This window comes from Glycine soja, chromosome 6, assembly GCF_004193775.1.
Source record: "Glycine soja cultivar W05 chromosome 6, ASM419377v2, whole genome shotgun sequence".
NCBI lineage: Eukaryota > Viridiplantae > Streptophyta > Magnoliopsida > Fabales > Fabaceae > Glycine > Glycine soja.
In genome coordinates, this window is record NC_041007.1 from 14,671,585 (window position 1) to 14,693,604 (window position 22,020).

Consider the following 22,020-nt stretch of genomic DNA (forward strand, 5'->3'; position numbering starts at 1 on the left):
ATTTTTCATTGTCTTTTTTTTTTTGAGGATTTCTTATTCTCTAGACCAATGTATCTTTTCTTTCATAATAAATAAATTCTTTGTTCATGAAAAAAAAACTTTAAAAATGTGAAGCAATCCAAATTGACAATGAGGCTATTTTCTGCACTGCCCCTGTGCCTAGGTGGCTACATCTGCCGTTTTGCCAACACTGGTAATTTGGAGTACATCTCAACTATATTAGTTTTTACCATAATTATGCTCAATTGCAGGAAGGTTTTGCAGGAGAGAAATAGCAATAGCTCTGACAATTCATTCTATTTCCGGATATACCTTCTTGTGCTTGGTGTTTATGCTGCTATACGTCTATTCCTTGCACTGTTGCTCAAATTTCCAGCTTGTCATGCACTTTCGGAAATGTCTGATCAGTTTTTCTTTCAGTTTTTTAAGTGGATTTATCAAGTGAGTTATTTTTACTATTTAATTGTGTCCTTGTTATTTCAACTTATTTCACTTTTGGAAATGACTTGGTATTTATGTCTTTTTAATAATTTAATTCAGGAACGATACTATGTTGGACGTGGTCTTTATGAGAGGATGAGTGATTACTGCAGGTTGGTTATCATGCAGAAAATGAAATCTTGTTGTGATAAGCTGTAACTAATAGGATGAGAGACCTATTTACTTGCTTGTACTGAGTTTGTAACTTTAATACACTCAGGTTAAATACAAATATGATTAATTTTTTTTTTGAACTACTGCTCTTGAAGCTTGTCTAATTACCACTATCAGTGTTGATAACTTATTTCTTGTACTGGGTTGTTATTAATGTTTACTTTTTTTTTTGGACATTTCTTACTGCTTGTATTACCTTTTATGTTGTCAGTAGTGCTGCGTTGTGATATAGATTTTTCAATTGTTATTTTTCTCAATTCTGTTTTTGAGTTCTGCAGGTATGTGGCCTTTTGGTTGGTGGTACTTGCCGTCAAATTTACTTTTGCTTACTTTCTCCAGGTAAGGCAATACGTTTCATATATATATATATAGACACAGACGTTGTATGTATCTAGGTGAGGCTATTGACCCTCCAGTATGCTGATTTCCGCTTTTTAGATTTTTACTTTTGTTATACTTTCTATACTTTCCCTTATTTGATTTTTTCTTCTATATAGAAATTGACATAATTTAAATTTACTTCCTTCGTACATTGTAAAAATAAAGTAAATATGAAAACAGTTTATTTTTAATTAAAACAATAAATATTTGTAATTATGATAAGATTATTTTATTAAGGGAAAACTTTTAAATTTAATAACCTTTCCAATAAATAAGTATTCTATTTATCACTATCTTAAACATGAGAAGTAATATTTTTATTTATAAAAAGATCAATGTAATTTTGGAAATAAAATAAAAACATAATTAGCTGAAAAAGAAAAATGGAAGAGGGAAGTTAATTCATTTTTTCTCTTTTTACTTCACCTGATTATGGTTTCTATAGTTTTATTTATATTAATAAAAAGGTTAAATTTGTTTTTTGGGTCCTCTAATTTATTTTTTAGATTCAATTTGGTCTTCTAGTTTATTTGGGGTTCAATTTGGTCCTAAAATTCTTAAAAACGATTTAATTTGATCCTACCTTCAAAATTAGGTCAACGGGGCTAGGAAATCACACTTTGTGGCGGTTTAAAACCGCAACTATGTAGTTTTAAACCACCACAAAACACACATTTCCTAACACCGTCAGTTTATTTTGACAAAAAGATCAAATTGAAGAATTAGAGGACTAAATTGAACCCAAAAAATATTAGAGGACCAAATTAAACCTTAATAATAAATCGGAGGGCCAAAAAACTAGTTTAACCTAATAAAAATACAAAAAATTATAATAAATAAATTTTCAAGTATAAATAACTGTAAAAAAAGGTGTTGAAAACATGTTAGTGAAGGATATTTTGAGTATTTGAAGTTATAAACAACTAAGAAATGTAGATAGGAAAATATGAGTGCTAAAAATTCTAGTGTATTCCCGCAAGAGTGTCATTGTGAGTGTAAGCATACAAGTTATAAATCCCATGTATTATTATTAATAAGGGCAGAGTACTCCTATTGCATTGCTTGCAGCTAATTAGGATCAGACATAGCATGCTTCACACTCTTTGGTTCACAATGAGTTAGAAGAAGAGTTGGGTTAATTCTGGGTTGAACTATGTCAGACTTTGATCTAGTCTACATAGGATGAGTGTTAGCGCTGGCTATGGGCAAAGGAGAATGAGCTAGAATAGCAGAGTCTAAATGCTCAACAGATGCAGAGACAATGTTAGAAATATTAGGAACTGAGATATCAGTTGAATGTCCAGTAATTTCAACACTAGTATCATCATTACCACTAGTGATTCCACCATTAGAAGGTAAGGTGCTATCAGAATCAAAATATTAGAAGGAAGAGACAAAAACAATGCAGATGTGCTGGGAAGAGGACATGGGGAATAATGAAGCCGGTCACTTATAACATCAGAGGCCTAGGAGGGGGGGTGTTAAGAGAAGTTCAATAAGGAGATTAGTACTAAAAGAACAGGTGGATATGGTCTGTTTGTAAGAGACAAAAAAAGAAAGAATTGATAGATCCATTTGCATGGAGTTGTGGGTTGATTTCAAAGTTTGCTGGGCAGAAAGTCCAGCAATAAATACAGCGGGAGGAATTTTGTGTATATGGAGTGAAGTATCATTTGCAATGCAGAGGAAAATAGTGGGTAGTGGTTTCATAATGCTTGAAGGCATTTGGAAGGAAGTGGAGAAAGAATTGCCATTGCAAATATATATGCACCCTGTGACATAGTATTGGAGAGAGCTTTATTGGAGGAGATAAAAAAGATTTAGCAAGAAAGCCAGCTAGACATGTGGTGCCAGCTAGAGAAACTTAGATGAGGATAAATTTCAAAAGTTGAATAGCAGTTAAAAAGTGAACAGTGTAAATAGGCATATTGGAGTGCCAGTAGCCCCCACCTGATGTTTCTAGTGAAATGGCTATTTTTATTTGGTATAGTGGACCAAATGTCATGTAAGTATGTAAATATAAATGCCATTAGCATAGTAGATAGTATGCATGCATAAAAGTAAAGGTGTCATTAGTACAGTAGTAGATAGAACGTGGATAAGGAAAACATTTACATTTACGATTTACTAATTATCATCAATTTCTAATTCCTAATATTGCAGATTAAACCTCTTGTCGAACCTACCAATATCATTGTTCATCTTCCATCTTTGCCTTACTCATGGCATGATTTGATATCAAGGAGTAAGTATATGCTGTTATTATTTGATTTTTATTCATTGGGTCAATTTTTAAGCCTTGGTGTTTTCTGTTCCATTTTTGCATGCTATATGTTTTTGAATGTATCTCTAATCTAATAGTATAAATTTTTGTGCTTTTGATTTGATTATTCTTTTAGATTAATGATTAATTCATTGAAAAAGAAGTAGAAGGTTGGTGGAACTGGAATCTTTTAGGAATATAGATAAGTAGAAAAGAAACAAAGAAAGAAGTACGAACAAAGAGTGGTAAAGATAGATAAGGTGATCGAGCAAATTTCTAGAAGTATAGATTATAACATAGCTGGAATATGTTAGAAGGGAAAATTCTAAATATGCGCCATTGATGTTCGGTGTTGTAAATGGCAGATTGCAGGAAATCATGAAAAGCCAAAAATCTGCTATATAATATAGTGGATAGTATTGCAGGCTCTTATATTCTTAGAATGTGAATTTATGTCTAACTCCATCCCAAAAGCTAGCTCAAGGGGAGAGGGTTGTCCCTCACTTATATACTCTAACTTGGTTTAATTTTAAGCCGATATGAGACTTGAGTTTTTTCCAATACACCCTTTCACGCCCAACACTTCTTGAGCTTGATGCGTGGATAACAATGGTGGATGATCCTTTGGATTAATCTTAAATATGCTCTGATACCATCTTAGATTCTTAGAATGTGAATTTAGGCTTAACTCAACCCCAAATGCTAGCTCAAGGGGTGAGGGTTGTCCCTTACTTATATATTCTGACTTAACTTTATTTTTAGCCGATGTGGGACTTGATTTTTTCTCAATACAGACAAGCAGAAGTGACATAGCAGTGGAAAATGAAATATAAGACATATATAGACAGCAAAGGACAAAAACAAAAGTGGAAGAGAAAGAAAAAAATGGGTCAAGAAAAATAAGAGAAAAGAATAATATAAAAATGGAAAAAAAACTGGAAAGCTATAATATTTTATAGGTTAAGTGGGAACAAAATGTTGTGCCCTGGAGGACTTGAGTATGTGCAGGTTTTAGGATTGGGGAAAATGGTCTTTGGCACAGACCCTTCAATTTTAGGTTTGGTCAAGTAACACCCAACAGCTTTATCAGATGATTCAGATCTGCAACTGACACCCCAAGATCCATGACCTATGCCACAACCACAAGATGCCTAGTGCTTGCGATGACACTTTTTTGTGGAATATGCAATGTGGCAATGTTGTGATAGAAGATCAGCTCGAATCTGCAAGGCAATAGCACTATAGTGCCCCTATTGTCACTGTTCTACAATACTTATGAACATGTCATCATATTTCCACTCATTTGGGTGGTTGATTCCTTTGGCAATGCTGTTAAAATAATGTATCTATCCAATGGGTTTCACCCTGATTTCCAATTTCAAATGAAAATGGATTCCAATCTTGTGGGATTGGAGAGGTACTGCCAGGGAAATACACAAATTGTAGTTTGTTTTAGTTTATTTGACTTGCGGATAAGTTTGATTGACCAAAATGTGTTTGGTAAATCAGTTGATCTCACTAGCTTCTAGCACCTTTCTATGTTATTTGAAGTAGTGTTTGAGCTTATATTATGTTTTTCTTTTCTTTCTATTTTTCACCCTCAACAATTTAACAGAATTTCTTATTTACCCCTCCTGAATCTAGTATTTCATGAGAGGACCATTCACATTGAAATAGATTTCCATTTCATTTTGGTGATGATCTTATCTAGAGTGATCACCACTCTCTTTGATAATTTGAACTAGTTTTTTTTTGCTCAGCAAAAGTAGAAATGTTATTAATATGAGGAAGTACCAGTGGTACTATAAGTACATATAGGCTGTAGGGATCCATCTGGTTCCTTTAATTACAGAACCAGAGAAGATACACCTAACAGAATTACATAGATTCATCATCTGGTAGCCCCTTCTAGTTACTAAACCCTTCCTTTAAATTAGTGGACCATTGGTTAAAATGTACTACAAAATCCTTCTCCATGGATTTGACCCACGTCCAAATTAAGAGGACTACATCATCCATCAATTTGCTTCCATCAAAACTTCCATTTTGAAAAACTATTCTGTTTCTATGCTGCCATATTGTTCTTGTGAGAGCAATCCACCAGCATTTCCATCTTGTAGCCTTCTTTCCTTGATCTTTCCCGATTCCATGTTGCAAGAAGTGATCCCTTGGGTTTTGAGGTAGAGCTGTAGTTAGGTTAACCCAGGACAATGACTCCCACCATAGAGGGAGGATGCTGGTGCTGTTGAAGAATAGGTGAGTAGCCTCCTCCTCTTCAATTCTGCAGAAAGGGCACCGCGTATCTGTTAACATCACTTGTCTCCTTCTTAGGTTTGACTTTGTTGGTAGTCTATCCCTAATTAGCCTCCAGGCAAACACCGCTAGAGATAGTGTCAAGATAGAGTTTACAAGTGTTGGACAACCCTCACCCTATGAGTTAGCTTTTGGGGTTAAGATAGGCCCGAACTCACATTCTAAGATGGTATCAAAACCTATCCTAGATCCATCAAAAGGACACCCACCATATTATCCACACACCAAGCCCTAAAGTGCTGGGGGTGTATTCTGAAAAACCCAAGTCCTATATTGGCTAGAGATAGTGCCAAGATAGAGTATATAAGTGATGAACAACCTTCACACTATGAGCTAGCTTTTGGGGTTGAGTTAGGTTCAAACTTACATTCTTAGATGTTGACAGTGTAAAATAGTTCAAGAGGTAGTGCTGGAAACTTTGTAAATACTGTTTAGGATAACTCTTATGTGTGTAGTTATTATTTTTGGTCCATATATTGAGCTTTGCTGTGTAATACATGAATTTCACCAGTCTCTCATTATCTCTTCCCTAATAGATCTGTCATGAACCTACAGATCCAAAAGCTTAAACTGTTAGCTTGATACACATGAAATTTTTTATACCCCGCCTGATATACTAGAGTCCTTTGAGATTGAAGTGGGGATATTACACAGGTCCAGCTACCTTGTGCTGAAATTTAACTTTTATCAGGGCAGCAAGAATTGAACTCTAGGCCACTTGAACATAAGATTTTGATACCAATGTCTCAAACCAACAATTCCAAAAGCTTAAGTTGCTAGGTGAAGACATACAGATGGTTTTACAATATCAAGAACATATTTCTTTCTAATAACCACTCAATAAAAGAGCAATGGCCATGTACAAATTTCTTTAAAACTGTTAATCACTTTGTGCGAACAGTTAACCACTCTTTAACAAACAATATAACTTTCTTAATAAGGATATTTTTGTCTATTATGTCAAATCTAATGATTCTTCTCTCCAAATAATTCTTTTGTGGTTATCCTTTGTAATATAATTTGAAGCTTTCTTTTTTAGGTGTTCTTGATGTAAATTTTATCTCAATTTGGTTTGCTTGTATCTTGTGGATATCAGTAATATACAGTTAAGAAATTATGTTTGGGACTGATTTATGCATGCAAACTTTGCAGATAATTACAATGCCTTTACTATTCTTAGCTTGTGGGCTCCTGTTGTGGCTGTGAGTATTCCTTGCTTTAACTTTGTCGTCATCAATCTGAGAAAACTGTTACTTGATCATGCTAATTGATTGTGGATTGGTTTATCGAGTTTTTTTTTTTTGGTATACTTCAGGAGTAATTTCCAATAAAAACTAGGAATTGGTTCACACCATTTGTATTCAGAGGGAATATTAGGGAGGTTGATATCAGAGGAGAGTGGAGAAATATTGGGGAAGTTGACTGATAAAATAGTGTGTCAGTGTTATATATATTAATTATCTGACTTTCATTTCATTTTTTCTTATAAAATCCCATTTATGGTGATTCTTATTGTTTTGAGTGTCCTCTTATCTGATGGCAGCATGTTGGAAATAGGAATATTTTAGGAGATAAAAGTTTCTTTGATGTTTTTTTCCAAGCATCCTAGATACGGTGTTGAGAATCTAAAAGATATTCTAAATGATATTGTAATATATGTACTTTGTAGGCATATAATCCCTGATTTACAGGAAACCAAATATCCTGTATTTATGTGTAACCAATGCTATAAGCCTATATAAACATGCATCTGCTGTGTACTCTAACACATGGTTTACACTCAAATATCCCTCAGTTTCTCTCATTTTACACTGGGTATAGCCTAGATAATTGTTCTTCACGTGGCTGAAGCCATGGAAATTGGGGTTATATGGAGACTGATTTCATCTAAACCACCCATGGACCCTGCTGATGTAATCATGTGATGACAGAACCAAGAATCTTTGGCATGTCAGCCAGACACTAGCCCACCTGCGGCAACTAGTCGATTGTTGTTGTTGGATTTGCCAAGGGCAACAAAGTCACTGTGGGTGGGCACAACATATGTGCATCACTCTTGCTCTAATTTGCTTTTGGAGAAAGGGAAGGGGCAGAATTGACATTAAGTGGGTCTGATTATGAATCTAATGGGCCAAAGCCTAAATGGGTGTCATATCCCAGTTGAAAAAGGCAATGGGCATAGACAACTGGGAGTCTCAATTAAATTTTATTCCAACCTTGGGGACAAGGTTGAATATGAAGGGGGTGGTATTGGTAGGAGTTAGGACAGTTATTGTAGTTCGTTTGTAGAAGAGTTAGTCAATTTGAGGGATTTGAGACGTTAATAAAGTGAATGAGGATGTAAAGGTAGAGGCATTCTATCTTGTATCATTTGAGAACTGAGCATTGCTCTTTGTGAAAGGAGAAATCTTATGCGAAGGCTAAAACCTTGGAGGAGAGTTCTCTCTCTTATTTTCTATTCCTTTGTAAATAAGAAATACAATCTGTTTCTTCTATTTTCTAAACCCGGTTCCTAACTTATTCTTTCTCTATTTTCCAAGTTTTTTTAGTAGTTTCATCAACAGCTGTGATTGTTTAGAAGTATTTATTAGCTCATTTTCATTTCACATACTCTCATACTCCTGCATGTTTTATTAGTCTAATGTGAAAGCATGTTGCTCCTGGACTTCTATTATCATTTGGTCTAGGCTCTTAAGAATTTTTAAAACATAAACCTGTCTTATTGACTATTATGGTAGCTTTTAGTATTTAAAAATACCGGTAATGTATGATACACTTCATATCCAATATTGTGTATTAAACATTATGCATTATAGCAGGTAGATTTGTATGGGATGTAAATCTTGAAATCAGAAAATGATATCTGTAAAGCACAAAAGACACAGGTCTGGGTAATCTAATCAGAGGAAATTTTTCTCTAATCTGAAGCATAGGACATCAAATGTTAGTTGGCATTTCACTTTTATATGATGTTTATTGTGTTGGGGTAGACACCTCACAAGTTCAAATAACAGTACCCTTACATCCTGTTAACAACTATGCTTTTCCTGTATTTGTTTAATGTACTGTATTCATGTATACTTGGCTGTGTCTTACTTTGCTAATGCATTCAAATTCTACAGATTTATCTCATGGATATTCTCATTTTTTACACTATCATGTCAGCAATTGTTGGTGGTGTGAGTGGTGCGCGTGCTCGGCTAGGCGAGGTATTTGGGTTCCAAAGTGGCATATGAGGATTTAGATTGTTGTTTCTTTTCCTTTCAATTATTAATATTAATTGTTTAATGAAAGTTGTTGGGTTTGCATATTCTTAAGTTGTATTAATAAGTGCATTATTTAATGATGGGAGAGAAAATGCTGAAAGATTAAGCTGAAGGGTAATAAGAGAGTGACAGGAAAGAATAAAATAAGAATGACTATATTCTTGTCTCTTTTAACAGAAGGGTCCCATTATAATTTCTCTTCATATTCCTGAGACTGGTATGATAGTTTCCTCCATAGGCTGCTTGGGAGTTTATTGCTATCCTTGCTAAACCAATAGTATTGTGATAAATGAGAAGCTCAAAAGTTGCAACCAATTGAAAATATAATAGGATATGAGATTAATGTACTTGATTTCTGGTGCTTGTAGGTTAGCATCAGTCGATTGCTCAAATATTAATGTTAAATTATGCACTTTTTACTCCTTATCAATGGGGACCCTGCTAGAGTAACTCTCTCATTTATGTCCGAGAGGTTACTGAATCTGTGTCCAAGGTCACAGTTCAGCAGTCAGTTAGTCGGTTGGCTAGTTTTTAGTGATTTGTAGTAGTCTGTATAGGAGTATACTTACTCAATAGAGTCCTTTCTTTTCTTAAGTATGTGTGTATAGGCTTAACTATAGTTCTCTGTACTCTTGTTAGTTAGCTAACTGACTAGAGTCAGTTGACAGTTACAAGTGTAACTGTCTATATAATCTGAGGTGTAACTGTTTGCTCATTGGGTCGAATCTTTTCACCTTTCACCTCAAATTCTGTTGTGAATTTTCTGTATAAATACTAAATTGTACACAAATCATTTGATGCATTTTTTTTTTTTGGTCAGCAAAGATAATATAATATTTATATTGAAACAGTACCAGAGGTACCAAAAGTTACAGATTACAGTTTAGAGCCACAGATAATAGGATCCGCAGCATAGTTTGGATAGTATGACTATAAAACAGTTTCAGTCTACATGTGGAAGACTGATGCATAGGCCTAGTCTATTAACCCATCCACCACTACTGAACGAAAGCTATGCTAAGATTGCTAGACCACTGGTTGTAGTGGGTGGTGAAATCTTTCTCCAAATCATTTGATGCATTGAAATCTGAATTCTAGTCCAAAGTCTCTTAAAATCTCTCCCCTTTCACTTGCTCATATTTTCTATCACAATCTTCAACTCTGCAACAATCTTAATAGACCCTAACGTTGCAGGTGCACTCCTGCACTCCCTTGCTTGAAAGCTCTTCATTTTGATGTGTTACACTGTTACTTAGGCACTCCTATGCTAGGGGGACCACATGGGAAATGAGTAATGGCAGAAGAGGGATTTGGGCTTATATCAAACTTGCCTACATGGTAACAGGTGTGGGATATTAAGGGGCAAAGATAGAGGCTGTGTGAATACAAGGGAAGAGGGATGAAATTAGACATGTGGGCAGTTAAGGAGTGAAAATTTGACTAGTCGCTTGACTGACCTGTTGCATCTTTTGCTCTTCTGTTTTGAGGATTTCCTACTGTCTACATCTATTTTAAGGATTTAAGGATCTATTCTCTATTATTCTTTAAGAAATCAAAATTCCCATGACTACAAAAATCTGTTTTATGCATGGATTGTCTGTAAACAATTATTTCTTATTAATGACTTCTTGCAGATTCGTTCAATTGAAATGGTGCATAGACGTTTTGAAAGTTTCCCAGGGGCATTTGTAAAAAATTTGGTCTCTCCACAAATAAAAAGGTGGGTTTTCTTAGATATAGCTGGTTTAACTGATATATTTCTATATGGCAAGCTAGTAGTTACATTTATCTTTTCTATCCATTCTTAATTTACATAGTAATTGACTTGATGATATAGATCTGGCGGGTCATCATTTAGATCGGTGGTTAGGGAATATGATTTTTCTTTCTTTTTTTACACTGTCGAGGTGCTAGGTATTTCTAGTAAAGGCTTTTTGGTATTTTGCTATTTTTGGTGAATAGTAGATTTGATCAGGGAGATTTCTCATGTCATATTAGAGCTCTTTGGACAGGCAAGGTTTATGGGTGATTGCCATATATGTTATTATTTGGGTATCATATTTTTACTTTTCAAGGACAACTTGTGGGTCTGATGCATGGGGATATTTAAAAGCATAGAGAATCTCTGTGAATCGCTTTAGTGATAGTACTTAGCATACTTGATGTTTGCATACATAAAAGAATCAAAGAATGCATACATTTTAGTTTTACAACAATAATAAAAAATTAAAACTATTTTCTACGACTTTTCTTCTGGATGATACATTAATCTGCATAAATCCCAATGAAAATTAATCATTACCTATATTTCCTTGCTTGTGTCTTGTATTTTTTTCTACAATAATTTTTTTATTATGCAAGTTTAGTTTTGATGTATGCTATTGAATTGTGACCATATATAATAATTTTGTTTTATTAGTTGAAATATAGCCTTTTTTTTGGGCCAATTTGATTATGTTTTTGTGCCTTTTCAGGATTCCCTTGAGCGGACAATCAACCCAGGTATTTTATTTTGTTTTGTAGGGGAAGAGTATGCTACACTAAGTTAAAATTTGTATTGTTTTATTGCTAGTTATTTTAGTTGGTTCAGATCCAAATAGATCTGTGCAATTCTATGTTGTTTTTTTCCTTCCTTTGATGAAATTTGATTTAAACTGTCATAGAAGCCTCCGGCAAAAGTTTGTATATGAAGGGAAGGGTTTAGTTTCGGAGAACTTAACTGTTTTTTTTTTTTAAGAATTCCAGATCCTGTTGGTGGCATTGCACCTTTTTATATCTTTGTATTCTGTAGCTACTTGTTTAAATTACAAATATTTTTTTTATCATCTATGCACTTCTATTTTTAGGAATTTTAGAATTCAGTTTGGGAAAATGAATGTGATTGATTTGGTGCAGGATTCTCAAGATATGAACAAAGCATATGCTGCCATGTTTGCTCCATTTTGGAATGAGATAATTAAAAGCCTGCGTGAGGAAGATTTTATTAGCAATAGGTTAGTCAAAAGAAACTTGCTGCTTGACAATGTGTAATAAAAAGAAACTTACTGTTTCATGGTATGTGGCAAAAGCTCATGGGAAGAAGAGACTGGCAGCTTTGCACATATTTTAACCTTTTTAGTGTTACTTTCTTTTAGGGGATATTTTATTCTCCTCTGGTTGTGTTATAATCAAAGGGAAAGGAAAAGTAGTTAGGGATAGTTAGTGCCGTTAAAGCAATTAGTTAGAGGGAATCAGTTAGAAAAATAAGGGGGAATTATTGTGGAAGGATTTCATTCAGAATAAGAAAGTTTGTAAAAATGGGGAACCCTTGGAGTAAATTTCCTTTCTCCTTATTTCTGTTCAATTTCATTCAAATGTAATAAAAATGATCATTCTCTTGCCCGATGCCTTTAGGGGCTCCTATCAAATTGTTCATTTCTTCTTTTACCTCTGATAAAAAATGCCTTTAATCTTTTAAAATTGTGATAATAGCATGCCTGCTCTGTATCTTTTAGTTTCAAAATCTTTTCTAGCCAGTTACCCGTTTTTATAGATTGCTTATTTGTTTATTTTTTAACTATTACAGGGAAATGGACTTGCTCTCAATTCCTAGTAATGCAGGAAGTCTGAGATTAGTTCAATGGCCTTTATTTCTTCTAAGCAGTAAGGTGGAAATTATTATGCAATATGAATTACTTGGAATGGATATTTGAAGAGACTTCTATGGTATGCCAGGGTTGTGTTAATCTGAATTAATGTATCTTAATGTTCAGATCCTGTTGGCGATTGATTTGGCTTTGGACTGCAAAGATACTCAGACTGATCTGTGGAACAGGATATGTAGGGATGAGTATATGGCCTATGCAGTTAAGGAATGCTATTACAGTGTTGAAAAAATATTATATTCATTAGTTGACAACGAAGGAAGACTTTGGTATGAATTTCACCACTCACTTCTCAAATTCAGAAAATTTATCTATAAAGGAAGTGTCATGTTATGTACAATTCCATTTGGAATTTTTAAAGCATTTGACTGTTGAACGGGAGACCTTATCCCAATTAAAATATTTATGTTGATATTTTTAAAGCTAAAAGGTACTGAAATTAGGGTTACGGTTTTATGTGTTCAAGATTGGGGAACTTTTTTTTGGTTGTAAAGAGAGAAGTTTAGAGGTAGTCCATGCATATGTATCCGCTTGAAGAGTTCTTTTCTATAGCTTAGCTAGGAAGGAAAAGGACAGATGAGAAACAACTATACTCACTGAGCACATACTTGAGAAACAACTATACTCACTGAGCAAATCATATAACCAAAATGTTGCTTGGAGAGCTTTTGATTGAAAAACTGTTTTTGTAGAAATTAAGCCAAATCATACATTAGCTAAGTCTGTTCTGAATTCTTAATGACTATTACTGTGCTAAAAGTCCTTCAAGGGACTTATTTTTCCTGGAAAGCTTTGTTTCAGTTAATGATTATGTCTTTGATTTATTGACAATTATTTTCTAATTCATTGTTATTTTTACTTTGGCTAAATGAGTTTTCCTTTTGTCAGTGAAAAAATATGACCAACAGTTTACTGGATGCTCGAAAAATTAAAAGATTGAACTTTGTATTGAAATTAGTACCTGGTTAAGTTAACTCAGTGTCTACCAAGACTTAACCATGACCATTTCTAAGATATTGTGACAACAATTTCTGCTAGGGTAACTCCTGCAATTCTGACATTGAACATGAAAATGGGTTTTAGGAATCCGAAATTAAATTTTGTTTCGGAAAAGTTTTCTGAATTTACACTTCCAAAGTTTTCTGCTTTCTTTCCATTCCTTATTTTTTGCTTGAGCTACAGACATATTCATGATGAAAGATTGCCAATATTCTCTGACAGGGTGGAGAGAATTTTTCGTGAGATCAATAACAGTATTATAGAGGGTTCGCTTGTTATAACCTTGTCTCTTAAGAAGCTTCCAGTTGTTTTATCAAGACTTACGGCATTGACCGGACTCCTGGTAATACGTTTGACGACTACTTTTATTGTTATTACTCTTGATTCTTGAAACTGAATATTTTTGTGTACGGTGTATATTAATTTACATGAGGAAATCATACAAATGTTTATGTATGGAGAACATAATCAAATTTCCAAAGTTGAGGAATTGAAATCAGTAGGACCTGGCCCAGTGTTGTTAAAAAGCGGTCATGGTGGCGTCATCACAGAAAGGCGTGGCGATTTTTTGAAAAAACGCCAGCGAATAGCGGTGGCGTGGCGGGTTTCAAATGGCGGCGCCATGGCGGTTATGGCGGCATGGCAGAAAATAGCATTTTTTTTTTGGTTTTTTCCGCGGTAGGAGTTGGGCTGACACGACCCATCCCTACTCGGTAACTTAGTCAAAAGCACAATCCTCCCCTCTCAATCAGAACGCAGCCCTCCTCCAATTAAAAGCTCAACCCCTGCACCCAGTAGCGACGACCCCACAGTGGCGACGAGCACCGGCACGAAGGGCGGCGACAAGCACCAGCACGAAGGGCAACGACGAGCACTGGCACGAAGGCAGTGAACATTGCGGCCTTTGTGAAGTGGTGCGCGCAAGCTGTAATTCTTTTTTGTTTTGTTTTTTCTTTTAGACACCCCTTTTTTATGTTTGCAACTTTTTTTTTCCTTTTGCTAATTGACACCCTCTTTTTACTTTTGACAGTCCCATTTTTATTTTTTTTTCCTATTTGACACAACAATTTTTTTTTCCTGTTCAGTCCTCATTTGTTTTTTCAATTTCAATGTGTTTATATATATGTATATTTTTTTGTTTTGTCCGCCATGACATCCGCTATTTTTCGCTACGCCATCCGCCATATTTTTATGGCGGATTTTTGGCTTTCTGCCATCCGCCATTAACAACATTGACCTGGCCTGAACTATCTAAGGAAACAAATCAAGGAATAAAATTAAGTAGTGCAAACAACAATAAACTCTCCATGCTGCATCCAATTTATTATGTATGTATGCTATTATGTGACCCCTTGTAAAGATGTATGTTGTTTGTCCTCATAACCTTAGAAAGCAACTCTTCATGATTTTGAGATGATCTTTTCACGTATGAAATGATATTTACCTTATGTCTTTAGTCCTCTTATGAAAGATTAGGTTGGAATTAGACCAATTATTTTAGCCATGTCAGAAGAGAAAAACAAAATAGATTTTATTTTCTGAATTTGCTTGAGTATATCAGTCAACAAAGTAATCTATTTTTTTAGGAGTGAGCAGAGTAATCTATTTATAATAATGATAATAATAATAAGGCTTGAATATATTTTTGATCTTTGATATATACCCAAAATTTGCATGTGATCCCTAATAAATTTTTCCTTTGAGATGGGTCCCTAATATTTAAAAATTTTTGTGGGGGGTCCCTGCTGTTAGAAGGGATCTGTTAACTGCTGATGTAACTGTTAACTCGACATGTCGGCAAGCTACCTGTGGTGTCACGTGGGATTTTTGTGACTTGTAAGTTGACCATGTGTCGGCTGACATAGCGTCATAATTTAATTAAATTAAAAATTAAATTTAAACAAAAAAATATAAGATTAGGGTTCCCTCTCCCCCAGTTACCTCCTCCTCTTCCATTCATCCTTTCCTTGCAAGCAGTTGCAGCAAAAGGGTCAAAAAACAAAACCTGGCAATACCCCTTTAACTTCTCACTTGCCTTCTCATAAAAAAACTTCACCTCCTTCACAGGCCTATACTTATACTTACTAAGCTCAGTTTCAAGTTTAACATCAGTAGTCCACCAAACTTCACCTCCAGTATTAACACTACTAACAACACTCACACTGTTCCCAACCATTTCCATCAACCCTATTTACATTTCCTCTTCCTCCACCACCTTGACCTTCTCTCACCAAACCCTCATTTCCCAATATCCCAACAACCCCACCATGTGGTTTCTATCGAAGCCCCTACACTACAGCACCATCATTCCTTGATCCTCAATTTCACTCAAATTCCCAGATTGGTTCCCTAATTCAACCCTAATCCCACCTTTGGCACCCACCTCTGGCACCTACCTCGTTCCTTCTAAACCCTTGATTATGAAACCCGTCAACCCTCCTCAAAACCCCAGATTCCATAACCTCACTTCCTCCACCACCACCGACACCCTTTCCATTGCCACCAACACTCTTTCCACTTCGTCATTTTGAAACCCCGAATCGTCGTTGTAAAGGTCCTCGTAATTGTTGACTTCTTCCTCGGCCAAGAAACCCTCGTCAACAATGGCGGATATAGCTTCATTATGGTGGAACTGATCCATGGGTTCGCTGCTCTCACCGTACCGTCCCTCGCCTTTGTCCATTTTTGGGTCCATTTTGGTGGATATGGCTTCTTTTTTTTCGTTTTAATTTAATTAAAATATGATGCCATGTTAGACGACACATGGTCAGCTTACATGTCACATTTAATCTGACAAGGCATCACAAGTAGCTTGCCGACATGTCGAGTTAATGGCTATTTTCGATAAACTGAGTGAAAGTGAGAGAGAAAATGAAAAAGATAAAGCTGATATTATTGCTCAAAAGAAAAAACTCAATGAGTTAGATATAACAGAGGTATTTAAAGAGTTCTGACTTGAGAAACTAATCACAACTAACTTTAACTACCTCTAACTAACTTTTAACAGAATGTAAACTAACTCTAACTACCTCTAACAGAATGTAACTACTTAGGCGCAGTTTAGTGAAAACTCACAGCTCTTACAACATATACATTGCTGTCTAATACTAGATGGGTGAAATTAGCAAGAACTAGCTGCCCTTACAATTATGAAACAAAACTGTTTACATAATTATGTATTTACATACTCCAGTACCCCCCTCAAACTCAAGGGGACTAGTTTTCAGAAGAAACACTCTTCACATTGAGTTTGCCTCGAAGAACTTTAAATCTTGAGGCAGAGAGAGGCTTAGTCAGAATGTCAGCCCACTGATCCAGAGTTGGAACATGAACAATAGTGAGCTGCTTGGCCAAAAAATTTTCTCTGACAAAGAACACATCAATTTCCATGTGTTTAGTTGTGCTATGAAAGACTGGATTATGAGCAATGCAGACTGCACTTTGATTATCACAGAAAATAACAGGAGTAGTGAAAGAGACTTGTAACTCTGCCAACAGAGTATAAATCCAGGTTAACTCAGTGAAAGTTTGAGCTATGCTGCGATATTCAACTTTTGTGCTGGAGCTGATAGTAACTTTTTGTTTGCGAGACCACCAATATATTAAATTTTGACCAAGAAAGATGGCAGCTCGTGAGGTTGAGCGCCTATCATCCACATTAGACGCCCAGTCAGCATCACAGAATGCTCTAATATTCAAGGGCTTTGCAATAGAGGTGGGCTGAAGTAGCAGACCATGAGACAAGGTCCCTTTGAGGTATCTTAAGATTCTTTTCACCACTGTCCAGTGAGAATCTAGAGGAGCAGCCATAAATTGACAAACTTTATTGACAGCAAAACTGATTTTAGGTCTAGTAAGGGTAGCATATTGCAATGCACCAACCACAGACCTGTATATTGCAATGCACCAAACACAGCCCCATGTCTGGATAGTTTGCAATTGGAGACCATTGGAGAAGAAATGGAGTGAGCCTCAACCATATTAGTTTTATGGAGTAAACCTCGAATGTATTTGCTCTGAGTCATCAAGATAGACTTGTTGGACAAATACTTGATTTCTAGGCCCAAGAAGTAGTCTAAATGGCCAAGCTGTTTAAGAGAAAAAGTAGTATTAAGTTTGTCTGTAAGCTGCTGAATCAAAGAGGTTGAGCTGCCAGTCAAAATTATATCATTCACATAAACCAGCAAATAAACAGTATGCAACTGATGCCGGTAGATAAACAAAGAGGAATCACTCTTGCTTCCAACAAAACAAAGTTGTAGTAAAGTGGACTTAAGTCTACTAAACCACTGCTTGTGAGCTTGTTTTAAACCATAGATGGTTTTATTGAGTTTATAGACTAGTGACCTGTCAGTAACTTCAAATCCAGGAGGTTGTTTCATTAAAATAGTTTCTTCAAGAGTCCCGTTTAAAAAGGCATTATTCACATCAAGCTTAAACAATTTCCACCCATAGGATAGAGCAAGAGTAAGGATAATTCTAATGGTAACAGGCTTAATCACAGGTGAAAAAGTTTCATGAAAATCAAAGCCATGAACTTGATGGAACCCCTTAGCTACTAACCTTGCTTTGAATCTATTAACAGAACCATGAGCATTTTCCTTAACCTTGTACAGCCAATAACATACCTATTAGGAGGTAATGATACCAATTCCCAAGTATTGTTCTTCATCAAGGCATCATATTCTTGCTGCATAGTAGAGAGCCAATCATCATTTGCTAGAGCTTCTTTCACAGTCTTAGGCTCAGAATGAGTGAGAAACAATGAAGGGTGGAGTCTAGGATTGTGAATACCAAATTTAGATCTTGTTTGCATGGGGTGAGTGTTAATTGGAGGTAGCAGAGTAACAATGTCTGAAGTGAATGTTGGAATGGTAGTGAACTAAGAATTTCAATGTTCAGCAGACATGGATGTAGAAGAAGTAGATGTTGGAGGTACAAACATAGTAGTGATGGGAGAATGAGTGGGCAAAGGTGAAAAAACCAGGAGGAATGAGAGGAACACAACCTGAATTAGTAGGTGGTATAGTTGCAACACAAGGTGGAGATAGATTAGGACTGAGACTAAAGTAGGAATCCAAATTTTTTGTGAAATTAGAGGAGGAAGGAAAAAGATCAGCGTAAGGAAATCTTAACTCATTAAACAAGACAGCCTTAGAGATGTAAATCCTTCCAGAAGGTGACAAACACTTGTAGCCTCTGTGAGTAGAAGAGTAACCCAGAAATAGACACTCTTGAGACCTAAAATTAAGTTTGTGTGTATGATATGGTCTTAGCAAAGGAAAACAGGCACAACCAAAGGTTTTGAGAAAGTGATAATCAGGCTCTTTATTTAACAAGGCAACAAAAGGAACAACAAATTTAAGAGTAGTGGTAGGTAGCCTGTTAATTAGGCAAACAACTGTTGTAAAAGCGTAGTCCCAAGACTATAGAGGTAAAGAAGCATGATGCAACAAAGTTAAACCCAAATCAACTATGTGTCTGTGTTTTCTCTCAACAACAGCGAGTAGCCTTGAGTGTAGTTTAGCGACGCAGAACTGGACGTTTGAGCATCTCGATTGTAGTGTGTAAGACGAGTCTCATGGCCATAAAGAAGAGCTTCAATTCCTGCAATGGAGGGAGTACGCTTCTTTCTCTCGATAACAGAGATGACTGGCGTGTAATCTGACGGTAATCCTTCGAGGAGCGCATCAACATACTCCTCGTGACCAGCTAATTCATCAAAGTAGCCTTTGATTTTGCACAAGTATTCCTCAATTGATTTTTCAAGACTGACCGCGCGCATGGCAGATCGAAGTTGTCGTGCACAAGATTTGTACTCATGGATTTTGTCCCAAACTTGGTACGAGTGATTGGAACCAAGAACTCTCGACAATACGGACTTCGAAAGTGTAGATTGTAGACAAACAAGAAGTGTTTGGTCTTGAACTTCCCAAGTTTCATATTCTGGATTAACTTGATCAGTGATATGATCGTCTTCGGTGAGGTAATGCGGAGGAACAACGAGATTAATCACAAATCGCTGCAGCTTGTGCAATTTGATCATTGGCTCTACGTGTTGACGCTAGTGCAGATAATTGGAGTCATCAAGTTTCTTTGCTACCGAATTGGAAAATGACTGAGAAACAGAATTGGAAGGAGCGGAAGCCATGGACGCACAGTAGGAAGCTTCGCAGAAGAACAAGCTCACGAAAAAATTGCTCTAGATACCATTTTTGATGAACTGAGTGAAAGTGAGAGAGAAAATGAAAAAGATAAAGCTGAAATAAGTTAGGTACAACAGAGGTATTTAAAGAGTTTTCACTTGAGAAACTAACCACAACTAACTCTAACTACCTCTAACTAACTTTTAACAGAATGTAACTAACTCTTACTACCTCTAACAGAATGTAACTCACAGCTCTTACAATATATACACTGCTGTCTAATACTAGATGGGTGCAGTTAGCAAGAGCTAACTGCCCTTACAATTATGAAACAAAACTATTTACACTGTTATGTATTTACATACTCCAATAGGCTACATCAACGCTTAATGGCTCCCTTCTAACGGTAGGGACCTCGCACAAAACTTTTCAAATATTAGAGAACCATGTCAAAGAAAATTTTTATCAGGGATCAAATGCAAAATTCGGGTATATATCAGGGATCAAAAACATATTTAAGCCTAATAATAATAACTTACAATCGGCAAGTATCTTTGCGCTGGTCTTGAGGCACTTGTTGCAGTGGCTCCTTGTGTTGTTGCTGCCTGCCTTGTTGGACATGCTCTGCAACCTGCACCATTGCTGGACAGCCTGTCACTTCCGTTCTGACCTCTCACTCCTCCATCTATGATCTCTCCCATAGGGAGTAAGGGTTTTCACATAGACAAGTGACACTTGGCAAGCAGAGCAACTGATGTGTCCTAGTTAGGGTTTCAGGGGATTGGGCTTAAACGTTTTTCTGTGTTTTTTCCTCTCCTTTTTGGTTTTTATTTGTTTGGCCTCAATTTGAGTCCAATCTAGCTTCCCTCTCTTTTATGCCAAACATTATGTATTATAAACTAGATAAAGCTTAATATATGATATAATAAACTAAAGAATAATAGTAATAGAAATAAAAAATTATAATAAACACTTATTCCTTGTGCATTTTGAGGGTCCACATACTAGTATAATAAACTAAAGCCTGAAATAAGTTTTTGGTCCATATAAAATAGGGAGGTTTTGATTTTAGTCCTTTAAAGATTTTTGTTTTGAATTTGATTTTGGTTTAAGATTTAATTCAGCTTTTTATAAAAAACTTCCCACCCTATGGGACTGTAGCTTGAAAGTGGGTGTTTTAGGTGTTGATAGGTGCATTCAGGAAGATGATTTTTTTTCAGAAATGGGCCAACTCTGAACTTGTTAACAAGTTTTTTAACTGACAAGTTTCACTGAGTTTGGGTTAGCCAACCAAATTTTTTTTTTCATTGTATTTGTTTGAGTCTGACTTTGACTGAGTTTGCATTGTTTACAAAGATCCTATTTAACTCAGTTTCTAAGTCTACAAATGTAACTTATTTACTAAAAATTTCAACAACTTCATTTATGTTGTATGGAGGCAGAATTAAGTACCTTGTACTAACCTGAGATTAGAAAAGCAAATTTAGTGGTATTCCAAGTCTTTGATTGCACTCAACCTGAATGAATTATGATGAAAGTTTTATTATGATAAAAGATTTGAACACCTAAATCATAGAACCAAATAGAATATCTTATCATTTATTTGTGTTTTCAAGGGTTCTTTATATATATCTTACCATTTAGTTGTGGATCATTCTTCATTACTTCCATGAAATTATATATTTATTTCAGATTCGAAATGATCCTGAACTTGCTAAAGGTGCTGCAAAAGCTGTACATGACCTGTATGAAGTTGTTACTCATGAACTGGTATCTTCAGATTTAAGGTATATGGTTGCATAAGTCTGAACTCCCAGCCTATGTTTATACTAGTATTATTTTTGGGTAAAATTAACATTTCCATTCTCTAAGTAAATAGTTGGGTTTGATTTTGCTCCCAATTTTTTCTTATTGAATTTAGTCTTCAAGCCTATGCTTTTGTATGACATTTATCCTACTATAACAGTGTTATCTGTTACCGTTAAGTTGTTAGAATGTTGGTTATCACACCAGAAATTTGGTTATTCAGCCTCCATTGTCCTCTTCCTCTTCCTTTTCTCTTTAATGGAGGGTGAGGTGGACAATGCCCCAATTTAAAGACCCTTTTTTCCCCTTTTTAACCATTAGTGAAATTGATTGAGGGGTTCCTCCCGATGTTAAATTACGATCAACATATATAAAATTTATGTAATTTCATTGGCTAAAACTAGAGATAAAAGTCTGAGCAATAAAACTCAGTTTTGTCAAACCTGATTTCTAGAACACATTTTTTTCTTTCAGCAATTATTGAAATTGATTGAGGGTTCCTCTAGAATTGGATTGTTTTTCGTGACTTGTTTTCCTCGCATTTTGCT

At 35.6% G+C, this 22,020-nt stretch overlaps 1 protein-coding gene across 1 annotated transcript in view; it reads left to right on the plus strand.

Moving 5' to 3' along the window:
- Positions 1 to 22,020, plus strand: part of LOC114416298 (callose synthase 10-like) — a 62,718-nt gene that overhangs the window by 24,446 nt on the left and 16,252 nt on the right. Inside the window, exons 16-28 of the mRNA XM_028381163.1 lie at positions 252 to 441; positions 541 to 593; positions 933 to 993; positions 3,199 to 3,280; positions 6,764 to 6,813; positions 8,734 to 8,820; positions 10,512 to 10,597; positions 11,352 to 11,379; positions 11,773 to 11,870; positions 12,443 to 12,524; positions 12,630 to 12,790; positions 13,743 to 13,863; positions 21,359 to 21,453. Coding sequence (XP_028236964.1) covers positions 252 to 441; positions 541 to 593; positions 933 to 993; positions 3,199 to 3,280; positions 6,764 to 6,813; positions 8,734 to 8,820; positions 10,512 to 10,597; positions 11,352 to 11,379; positions 11,773 to 11,870; positions 12,443 to 12,524; positions 12,630 to 12,790; positions 13,743 to 13,863; positions 21,359 to 21,453 — 1,194 coding nt within the window. The remainder of the gene's footprint in view (positions 1 to 251; positions 442 to 540; positions 594 to 932; positions 994 to 3,198; positions 3,281 to 6,763; positions 6,814 to 8,733; positions 8,821 to 10,511; positions 10,598 to 11,351; positions 11,380 to 11,772; positions 11,871 to 12,442; positions 12,525 to 12,629; positions 12,791 to 13,742; positions 13,864 to 21,358; positions 21,454 to 22,020) is intronic.